General features: G+C 36.3%; 1 protein-coding gene and 1 long non-coding RNA gene across 8 annotated transcripts in view; one reads left to right on the forward strand and one right to left on the reverse strand.

The window, feature by feature from the left end:
• LOC141381140 (uncharacterized) overlaps positions 1-12,242 on the forward strand; it is a 693,969-nt gene that overhangs the window by 226,528 nt on the left and 455,199 nt on the right. The window lies entirely within an intron of this gene.
• Positions 1-12,242, reverse strand: part of LOC563995 (uncharacterized) — a 73,615-nt gene that overhangs the window by 35,054 nt on the left and 26,319 nt on the right. For all 7 annotated transcript variants that reach the window (XR_012400812.1, XR_012400811.1, XR_012400810.1 and 4 more), the window contains 4 exons: positions 11,083-11,427; positions 10,651-10,995; positions 10,363-10,464; positions 5,691-6,035 (listed from right to left, as the gene is read on the reverse strand). Coding sequence is in view for 4 of the 7 variants with exons in the window: in XM_073944134.1 (XP_073800235.1) it covers positions 5,691-6,035; positions 10,363-10,464; positions 10,651-10,995; positions 11,083-11,427 (1,137 nt within the window). In the remaining 3 variants the exon portion in view is untranslated. The remainder of the gene's footprint in view (positions 1-5,690; positions 6,036-10,362; positions 10,465-10,650; positions 10,996-11,082; positions 11,428-12,242) is intronic.

Here is a 12,242-nt window from a genome sequence, read left to right on the forward strand (position 1 = left end):
CATCACTGGACCACTTAACCAGTTTCACTACATTTCCCAGTATTCCTTCCGTTTAATTACCCTGCCAGCTGAAAGCCATCCCAATGACTATTTATACTCCTTCTCCACTACTACTAATTGCGAAGTCTTGTTTTTGCCCTGCATACAATTCTGAGCGTTTCTCTATTTCTGATCTGACTCTGTATCTATGATTCTTGATGCCGCCTGCCTTCTGTGACCCTCAGTTTAATGAAACACTTTCTCTGCTGTATGCTGCCTGTCTCAACCGATCGCCTGCCCATGGACTGACCCTGCCTGTACGATCATCCTATTGTGATTTAATAAAGCTGCAAATGGATCCTCAATCTTCCGCCGCATCTTTACAGAAGACTTTGCCAAACATTGATCCAGCAGCTGTTTATCAACTTTCATCGGAGGTATCTTCACAAGGTAACATATTAGCAACGCATCAACAACAGCTGGCCCAGCTCAACTCGCTCACAGAGGAATTGGTAAAAGCCATTCAAAACATACAAGTACCCAATATAAATCCTATTGCTCCAGTCTCTGCCCCACTACCAACGTCAACACCAGGAAATCCTTTTATGGCAAGCCCGCGTCTAGCTTACCCAGAGAAGTTCGACAGCACTCCGGAAAAATGTAAAGGCTTCCTTCTCCAATGCTCTCTGTTTATCGCCCAGCAGCTTTCACTATACCCCACGGAAAACAGTCAAATCGCCTTTGTCTGCTCACTACCCACAGGAAAAGACTTAGAATGGGCTAAAGCTGTCTGGGATGTAAATCGTTCAGTATTTCCCAGTTATAAAAGATTCACGGACCGACTCAAAGAAGTGTTTGATATTCCTGAAGCAGGAAAGGAAGCGGGTCATCAAATTCTAAAATTACGTCAAGGAAAATCTATGGCTGCCCATTTTTCCATTAAATTTCGCACCTTAGCAGCCCGGTCAAAATGGTCCGATGCACCTCTCAAACTGCATTTTACAAACTGAGCTCGCCTGTCGAGATGAGAGCAAAACACTGGAGGAGCTTATTAATCTCACCATACAGCTCAACAATCTCATGCGCTCATGTAAATCACACTTTAAGGAGAATGTATCTCTATACCAGACTTCAGAAACATCAGAGCCTGAAGCTATGCAAATTGGCCATACTCGTCTCACTCCAGCTGAACGACAACGCAGACCTCATAACAATTTATGCCTGTATTGTGGAGAAAATGGTCATTTGAAGTTTAATTGTCCGGTTAGACCTCAAGCTCCGCCCATTTCAATGGTAAGCACTTATTTCCAGTTCCTAAAAAAGTTTGCTTGCCTGTGCAAATATCTACTAACCAAGTCATTAATACATCAGCATTTGTTGATTCAGGTTCAGCTGGTAACTTCATTGACCTGGCATTTGCTAAAAAACATAACATTCCCCTCATGCCTTGTGTATCTGTGTTGATAGTGGCGGCGCTAGACGGCAGACCATTAGGTAATGGTCATGTTCAAGCCATAACTGAGGAAATAACCTTTTCCACTGGAGCCTTACACACAGAAAAAATTCATCTGTTTGCCATTCAAACCCCTGATAATCCCATTATCCTCTGACTCCCATGGCTCCAGAAACATGAACCAACAATTTCCTGGTCAAATACTCAAGTCATTCAGTGGTCAGATACATGTTTCAAAACTTGCATCAACCTACCTAAACCACATAAAATTCAAGCAGCATCAGTTGATTTAACCCTTTCTGACAGCCACATTTTCCCTGATGAATACTCTGACCTCCTCGAAGCGTTCAGCAAAACCAGCCAACAGGGTAATACCCTTTGGATTAGCCAACAGTCCCTCCGTATTTCAAGCAATCATCAATGATGTTTTCCGTGACATGCTTGGAAGATGGGTCATAGTTTATATGGACGATATCCTGGTCTATTCGAATTTCCTGGAGTCACATGTCAAACACGTCAGGTGAGAGGTCCAATGTCTTATTAAACATCAGCTATATGCCAAACCGGAAAAATGTGAGTTCCACTAAACATCCATCACCTTTCTTGGTTCTTGGGGGAGGGCTCTGTAACATCTCTGACCTCTGTGGTTCCCCCCAATCCTCACCAGAGGTCATCATCACTGGACCACTTATCCAGTTTCACTACATCTCCCAGCATTCCTTCCGTTTGATTACCCTGCCAGCTGAAAGCCATCCTAATGACTATTTATACTCCTTCTTCGCTACTACTCATTGCAAAGTCTTGTTTTTGCCCCGCATACAATTCTGAGCGTTTCTCTATTTCTGATCTGACTCTGTATTTTGACCCCGGACTGTTTCCCTGTTTCTATGATTATTGATGCCGCCTGCATTCTGTGACCCTCAGTTTAATGAAACACTTTATCTGCTGTATGCTGCCAGTCTCAACCGATCGCCTGCCCACGGACTTTGAGTTAAGTTTCTCCTTCGCCATCCTTGTTTGTTGGAATTTAACCCTGCCTGTCAGATCATCCTATTGTGGTTTAATAAAGCTGCAAATGGATCCTCAATCTCCCGACGCATCTTTACAAAAGCACAGTGCTGAAGATTTGTACTACTCTGCTAAAAACTCTTCGTATAAACCTTCAACAGACTCGCGCTCTCTTGTCATTGTGTTTATGTGGTTTAACTGTGTATGCTGTTCAGTCTCAGCGAAATGGTCTAATTGGTTTTGATTTAGCACTGGGATCTGGGCATCCATGACATATGTGAGCTCACAGTAGGTATTTTCACTTATTGTGTGCTTGTGTCTAGTTTTGGCGTAGTACCTTTGCTCTTGTGTTTTTTTTTTTTTTTTTAATGTAAACACATTAATGAATGTTCTTATTGTATCTGCATGTTCCCGTCTTGCTTTATGTGAGTACAGGTCTTTTGTTTTTGTCTTTTAGTGCCATGTGCTCTCCTGTCTTTTGCCTAGTTACTCCCAACTGTTATCCTATTAATCGTTTATCCTGTTCACCTGTTTCTTTCTTGGTTTTGCTCTCTTAGTCAATTTTTGTTTGCTAATGTTTCCCCCTGTGAGTAATGTTGTTGTCTTTATTTTTATTTTATTTTATAAAGACCCATTTTGATTCTGCATGTGAGTCTTCATCTCCTTCCTAACCACAACCCTGACATTGTAAAGATACTGGTTTGAGAATTGACTTTCTCCTATTACCACTCTCTTATCCTTTCCATTCTTGAAGGCTTCAGAAACCACATCACTATTACTGATCAGCATGGACGCACCTTGGCACATGTGTTACCTATCTCCCGCTCTGACAGACAGTACCAAACTCCCAAATGAAACTGACATAAACTGCTCATAATATTCCATTTTAATAAAATATGTCTAAATCCATGTCTAAAATAAATGAGTGAAATCTAAAATAAATTAATGAGTTAATTAATAAAACAAACAAATGAACAAACTGAACAAAAGGCATTATATACAAAAACACACTCACTATACAGACCCTAATAATATGATTTATCCATATTCCTTTTTGAGCCACTTTATTAATGCAGCTTCTTCTATTGATGAACCTTAAGGTAAATATTACATAGCCACTACTGTCTATTGAAGGTGTGTGTGTGCGTGCTGTCAACGACGATCAGGGAGGGCAGTGGTGGTTCTAGTTTACATGACACCTTGGGCGAACCACCCCATATACCCAACCCTCCTTAAATAGTTACATTTATTTTTCAATAAATATAAAAATTAATTTATATTTAATCTAAATAAATACAACTAATATTAAGATTATTTTACAATTATTATTCTAAATAAATAACAGAAATCAATCCTTAATGTTACTGGAAAACAATGTAACAGAGTTACTAAGTGAGTAACTGAGAGTAACTGAGTGACATGCTAAGTACACTTAGGAAACCTTTTGCATGAATATTAGTTATGACAATTCTATAGAATACAAAAATATATGTTTTATAGAATTATCTGTGGTCTTAGACCGGAATTATGGCAGAGAATTTTTGTTATGAAGTCTTGGCTCCCTGACTCTTTATCCATCCTTTCTGCTTTATAGCCATGCTTAGTGAAAGTATCATCATCATTGTATTATATAAACTTTAGTTTTGTCGACTTTCAAACGTCACTGCATGCTGACACCTCTTCACAAAAGGCTTACTCCGGTTTTAAGGCGCATGAGCGGTGCATTTTTTTTTTAGCGTGCATGTAAACAACCGGGATTCACACACGAGTACGTAAGGCGCGTGGGAATGGTTTTCTGCTCGCATGCATCAGTTTGCTTTTACCAGCGTTGTTTCGGTTGCACATAGAGAACGCGTGCAAAAGATGCCAACTGTGAACGGCCCCTAATGTCTTTATTCTGGGATTGCCACTCTAAGTTAACACACTTGCATAAAGTAACTGGTATCCCAATGCTTTTACTAGGGGATGTTTTTTGTTAAGATACTTGAGATGCCGCCCTGGCATTTGACATATTGCCCAAATCCGCCACTAGGAAAGAGAGAGGCAGTGAATCAGCTACGTCAGTAGCACCGACAAAAATTTAGTTGCTGCATGTTATTTATTTATAGAAACATTGGGAATTTACACAAGTACAAGTACATTTAAGTTAATAATATCAACAGCAAAATCATATTGGGGTGGCCAGAGTTTACCGCCACCCCTTGGGGGCGCCCCTGTGCACAGTAATCATTATTTACAGCTTTAACCCTAAAATAATTATATAGCCCAGAGCAGTGGTTCTTAAACTGTGGTATGCGTAATCGCTGAATAATAAAAGAATAAAATGAACACACTTTTATCCCATTTGACGAGTACGATAACACCAATGTGATCAGCAGTGTCTGTTTCCTGGAGCGTACGATCGCTGGTGTGCTTAGAATGTCTAGTGCATAACGTTATCGGATGTTCAAAATTAATCTGCTTGGCACAGAGCCAGAGGAAGAAGCCCGTGGCACTTGCAAAGCAGATAAACGCTACAGTGGCTTTTGCAGACCAGTGTTGTTGTGTTAGCATTTGTATGTAAAGCAATATATGTCATAGCTATGTACATGCCACATATATTTCAAATGTTCATATATATGAATATGATGACATGTAGCCTATATTTATGAGGTCCAAGGAACATTTCCAGGTTTTAATGAATAGGATACTATTATATGTTAATGCTTTACATTTAAGTAAAGCAGCTTTCTTTTTACTTTTTAAGAACAGTGCCATTTTTTATTAACTTTTAAAAGCATATTTTAAATTAAATGTCCTGTATGCACAGTGCAGTATTAATGTTAAAACTATTTATTATGTTTAAAGTGGCTAACAGTATTATTAAATATTCTTAATTATAGGAATTAATCTGCCACGTTTTAAACTTTGCAGAGCTGTAGCTTCTTAATTAGGCTACTGTATTTTAACACTGGTCATTATGGTGGTACTTGGAGAGACAATTTTTTGGTTATTGGTGAAAAAAGTTTGAGAACCACTGGCGAGTGAGCCAGTTAGTATGCATGTCTTATGAGATGATTTCTGTTGCAAGAAGCAAATAAATAAATTTGACTTGACAATATTTGTCATTTCAATACACTGCTTTGGAAGGAGGACTCAGGAGATATATAAAAAAAACATTATGCATTTACAAATACTATGCAATAAAGGATCATCTGCGCTTTCTCACGCTTTTAAACACCAGCTGTCACTGCAATCCTGATTTACTTACTTGGTGCCAGTTTTATCTCTGCTGTCCTGGTCACTGTATACCAGTTACTATAAACTGTACATGTGTATTTTCCAGCATCTTGAGCTGTCAGATTGTCCAGACGGAGGGAGAAGTTTCCATGTTGAATCTCCTCAGTAAAGAAATGAGCTCTATCATGATAGTCTTCATTATGTGTCTTTGCTTGACTCTCACCATCTTGATACAGATGAACCAGAGTCTTGGTGTTTTTTCTTCTCCATTCCACCTTCTGTATTTTCTTAAATATATGTTTGTCAACATGGCAGGGCAAAACCACTGAAGATCCCACATAAAATGAAAGATTATAAGGTTGTTGGATAAAGAAACCTAAAAATAAAAAAATAAAAAAGCAGAAGACATTGCATTTCTAAAGGTGCAAAATATGTACAGTTTTGCCTTTTTAGTGAGAAAAGTAACAGGTTTTATATTTTATAATTCTTTGACTATTGACCTTATTCTGCTGTCTGTTGCCAAGCATCCAACCTTTTATTTTTACTCATTACATTTTTACACAAATATCTGTACTTTCTACTAACATTTTTAAACCAGGTGGATCTATTTCGTTTTAATGTGTGATCAATATTATTTCTTGTCATTGTGCAATTTGAATTTTGACCCTTTTTGATTAAGTCGATCTATTTTCAATCAAACGTCTGGCTTTTTCATCCTATGCTGATCACACTGTATGCAGGCTACAGTGTTGTAAACATGACTGATGCTGTCCTGTTTACACCAGGTAATAAGATGGATTTTAGTCAGAACAGATCAAATGAAATGAGGCACATTCTTGTTCAAATTTCAGTCTTTTGTATGATAAATGTATTAACAGCACTGCTGACTATGTACATGAAATAAAATATCCACAATACTCAGAAACAAATATTAAGCACTGCAATTCTGAGTTAACACCATGATTGCAGAGACCCTACCACAGAATATGGTAAGACATGTACCCCTGAATTATGACAAACACTAAAAACACGATATTCATGAGAGCTTTGAAGATAATGAAGCAGGTTTAGCCTAATGCCAGAAAACAAATGTAAAATATCTCAAGTATTTATTATAGCAAAAAAAAAAAATGTAAATGTGTTTTGGACAAAATTAAGTATTACATTGAAGACATTATTATTATTATTACATTGAAGACATTATTATTTGTAAAGATATAGGCCAACAGAATATATTTAGATCGTATGAACATGAATGGCAGCTGTTGTTCTTGATCTAAAACAGGGTTGTCCAAACTTTTTGGGCCGAGGGCCAGATACAAAAAAAAAAAAAACGTTGTCCCGGGTCAAATTTTACATACATCACACAAACACGCGCACATATATATATATATATATATATATATATATATATATATATATATATATATATATATATATATATATATATATATATATATATATATTAGCTAAGCTACCACATAATTAGGCCCACACAGAATCTGCGTGTGCAGATTTCAGCAGATTTTTTGCCTATCATTAATTCTGTTTATTTACTTAAGTACATGTGTATAAATCTAAATTTATTCAGTTTTTTTTTTATTAATTTTAGTACTATTATTGACTAATGTGAAAATATTAATCTGATTTATGTACAATGCAGTGTGTACAGTCATATTTTCTGTTTTTACTAGAAATATTATATGACAAACTTGCTTTATTTACCAAATAAAGTGAATCTAATTGGATTTTAAACAAAATGTAAAATTTAAATAAAAGTTAAAAAGATATTATTTTTTTATTTCATATTCTTTAGTTATGATAGTTATTTAGTTTTAGTTATGATACTCCTAAAATAATTCTGCAGAAATCTGCAGATTTTTACCAAAATCCTCCACAGAAATAGCAAAAAACGTCTGCAGATTCCGTCTGGCCCTGCTGATGACTAGCCAGCATAGAATTTTCTTGCACTTTATTAGCACGGAAAAACTGCTATTGTTGAGCTGATAGAGCAGCTGCTAAATGTTTTACTTTTTGATCTTTTTCGGCACCAGTGTAAGAGCTGAAGGCCTGATGTTTTTTTTTTTTTTTTTTATAATGTCTTTTAATATTATATTTCTTCATTACTGCAACTGATTCCTGGCAAATAAAACAGACACATATTCCACTGACCTCTGTGAATAAATATTCTTTGCCCCAACATGACGGAAATTTCCTGCACTCACTGTTGATTTTCCTTTTTCTTGGTTGTGCCATGGCTCGCAAAAACGTGATTATCAACTATGTTTCTTTCAGTTTGTTCGGTTCGTTTTACTTCATAACAGGAACTGCTGCCTAATGGAAGGCATGTAATAGCGACACCCGGTGGTTATTTATTTAATTACGCAGTAAATTCGCAGTAAATTCCACTGCTAGTGTATAGTCATAAGAAACTAAATAGTTTTTTGATTGACTACTACAAGCTGGGAAAACGTCAGATAAATATGACTATGCAATTAACATTATTGCTGAATAGATCTAATATTTACACATTTGCTTGAGGAAGGAATGATGGGGGCAGTTAAATTACTATTATTATTTTCCAAAACATCTATGCACTTCCATAACATTAGCTGACGTTAAAACTAACAGATAGCACTATAGCTATTTATTGATTAGCAATGTTATGCCATATCTGTCAACGCTGGGATGTAAAAAATATGGGACAACAAATAGCTTCAAATGATAGAAAACATAGCAAACAATAGAAAATATTGGCAATAAAATAAAAGGTTTAACCTATTAACAACAATAGCTTATACATAAATTAAACAAAGCTATAAAATCTATTTAACTTTTAATTTAACTATAATTTAGTGAAGAGCAGCAGATGAATCTCTCATTGTGTTTTGTTTGATAACAGAGATGTTAATGTAAGAAAGCACAGATCTACATAAATGAATGAATGAATGAAGCATTCGACTACTTTAGTAACTGTTGGTGCTCATTTAAGAGAAAATTAGTTGTGTTTAAAATAAAACACGCAGGACAGAGCAAAAAAAACAACAACTAAAAAACGAAAAAAATAAGCACTTTTCCGACGGTTCCTTATTGAGAGCTCAACTCCGCGCGAGCTCTCCCGGCTAAACAGAGCAGTGGTCATAATGTTGAGCGGAAAAAAAAAAAGACAGCTGTGAAACATAAGCAGCTTTGTCTTTTTGTAGAAAACACACTTTATATTTTTTTAGGGTAAGAGGTTTTTAAGTTATTGTTGTATATCACTGAATGTGTCAAGAATATCAAGAACAAAACCAACTTAACCGTGCTCATTTCTGGCGCCCCCTTGGATGTACAGCGCCCTTAGCATTTGCCTATACTGCCTATGCCACGGGCCGGCCCTGCCGCCACAAAACTGATTGCGGGCCGCAGATGGCCCGCAGGCCGTAGTTTGGACACCCCTGATTTAAAAGCAAAAAAACTACTTGCTGAATGCCGAGTTTGTCAAGACAAGATAATGATGCACAGGGTGACTTTCTGACAAATGTTGTTTGGCAATGTTGCAGGTCGACGATTATTTTTCTGCTGCAAATTAGCAAAAATTAGCAAAAATGTTTTTTTTTACATCGAAATTAGAAATTGTAAGTTATTTTGCATAAATGCATCAATATGATGTGAGGTTTAGTTATTGGCGTAAAACTTAAGCAGATAGTGAAGTATACTTTTTACTTAATGTTATCTAATGTTTACTTACATGTTTGAGGCCATACTTTTACTTAAGTACAAATGTGTAGTCAGTATGATTTTTATCAGAGTAATTTTAAACATGATTATCTGTACTTCTACTTAAAGTATGTGTGACTTTTGTTAACTCTGCTCCTGTGGTGCGAGAGCTGTCCCAAGTTGTCAGATTAACTTAGAATGAGGAAGGGATGGCCCATTGAAGTAAATGGATCCCATAGACTGCCATTTTTAATGTGCCTGATCATTATCCTAACATTGCAATGTCACAGAGACATAAGGGTGAGCTGGTTTGACTTAGATAGCACATCGGTCTAAAGTAACTTTTTGAGAACTCTGTAACCACACCCTAGAAACATATTGTTACGATTAAAGTTTATTTATTTATTTATTATTGCGTCTTTTTCTTTGTCCCGCCTTGTTGTTTTTTTCTGTTGCCTTATAGGCTCCCATACTGGCGTGATCCCTTGTTCTGATTGGCTGCTGGTCTCGGAGGCCTGTATATAAGGAAGCTTCCGGCAGAGTTTGGGAACTCATTTGCGTTGCGACCGCTGTTGGGAGTGGACCTCCTGGATTTCCCTTACCCCTTCGGCCAACAACCAATTTTGTACCTTTGTTAACATTAACCTATTTTGAGAGTTTGAGCGTGTAGGGGTGGCCTGCTTATTTATTTGATTACTTTTGACTATGTTTATGTTTAGGGAGAAAGGTAAGCTTTTTGTATTTTTCTTTAAAAAGTAATCGGTAGTTTAATGCATTTACTTTATAGATTCTTTTGTTTGTTATTTGGGCCCGTGGTCACCCTGAAGAGATGCTCATTTATATTATCTACATTTTTTCTATAATAAATCTACTCATGCATACTCTCAACTGAGTTTCTGAGTTTGGTTGTCGACTACCATACATTTCCATTCAAATACTATAAAAGGTATATCTTTAGGTTGAAAAAGCATCATATAGCTAATGAGAATATTTTCCTGTTATACCTTTAGTAGGTGACCTGAAGTAGATAATGAAGCAGAGCAGAAGTGCAGATCCAGATGCACAAATACAGAGAATCATCATCATTATGTGTACAGCAGAGAAACCTGACAAACAGAGATATCAGGTAGTACAGTTTGGTATTTGGTGACAGCTTTTGTATCATTTTCGTACTTTAACTTTTTAGGATCCTTTATAATAATACTGAAAATGTTTAATTTACCAATACAGTACAATAGAAAATCACTACACAAATTAAAAGTATTCAAATATTATTTTTTCAATCAACTTACCCAGTCTCTCCAGCTCTACAGTGGCATTGGCTGATAAATCTCCAGCAAACACTTGACACATGTAAACTCCTTTATCCTCAATTCTGACACTCTTCAGTCTGAGAGAGAAGTTTCCTTTGGGGATTTCAGCAGTGAAGAACTCAACTCTGCCTCGATATTTTTCATGTGCCGCCTCTAATATAGTCTCATTGTTTTGAAAAAGCAGAACCAGAATCTCTCCAGTTCTTATCCATGAAACTTCAAAGTGTTCAGGAGTGATGTGAGAGTTTACAAAGCAGTTTAGAGTCAAGTCCCCACCAACGTATGCAGAGATGGACTTATCTGAGCCTGACACCAGCAAACGCTCTGAAAGAACGAATTATGTAAATACCAAAGCATTATATTTAAATCATAGATTTATTTTAAATCATTTTTAAGTTGTAGTTGACTCACCAACATCTTTTATCTGAGCCACAGTTTGTCCAGAATCCTGCTGACTGTGAACTCTACACCTGTATTCTCCTTCATCTTGAGCTGTCAGATTGTCCAGACGGAGGGAGAAGTTTCCATGTTGAATCTCCTCAGTAAAGAAATGAGCTCTATCATGATAATCCTGCTGCTGGACCTCTGCTCGACTCTCACCATCTTGATACAGATGAATCAGAGTCTCTGAGTCTGCTCTTCTCCATTCCACCTCCAGATCCTCCACTGGTAAAGCTTCATCAACATAACAGGGCAAAACCACTGAAGATCCCAGAGGAGCAGACAGAGGAGCAGAAGGACCACGAACAGTGAAGCCTGAAACATGTTTACCCCCAAAACAGGAAGAGAGATGAATTTAATAATGCTTGATTTAAAATGTTTCATAAAGCATTATAGAAAACATACTAACAGAGACCACCATAACAAAGCTAACAAACATTTATTCAGGTCCACTCCTTGTTATTGCTTGAAGGCATTATGTTTTCTTTTATCTGTTTCAGAAAATCCATATTAAAAAATTATGATGATACATTTAGCTTGAAAGAGGTGCTCCAATAGAATTCATATTTGTCTACAAAATAATTATACAAAAAACCTATATATCAAAAGACTTACCCTCATAAACATTAACATTAACCATGTGTTTATTAAAATAACACTTTGTGTGTGTGTGTGTGTGTGTGTGTATATATATATATATATATATATATATATATATATATATATATATATATATATATATATATATATATATATATATATATAAATAATAGGTTTAAAAATAAAATAATAATAATAATGCAAAAAATTTATAAAAATATTTCCCAGCTCCAGAGCATATGTTGTTTACTGTGGAACTGCTAATCTAGAAAAACAGGTATGAGAAACAGCACTATAAAAAAAGAAAAGCATTTGTATTGAGCAGCCAATCATGAAACCATCTTAAAAAAACTGAAGACCATTTAGTGTCCCTGCATCAAAATTGTGTCGTTATAAGATTTGTTTGAGGGATTAGTCCATAACAAACAAAAGCTTTTCACCTACATTCCTGTAAATATTGGGTGATTTATCATTTTGGGCTGAGAGTGAAGAATGTCCTGGTTACAACAGTCCCCAAAGGTGGAAATGAA

Source organism: Danio rerio, chromosome 3 (assembly GCF_049306965.1).
Source record: "Danio rerio strain Tuebingen ecotype United States chromosome 3, GRCz12tu, whole genome shotgun sequence".
Lineage (NCBI taxonomy): Eukaryota > Metazoa > Chordata > Actinopteri > Cypriniformes > Danionidae > Danio > Danio rerio.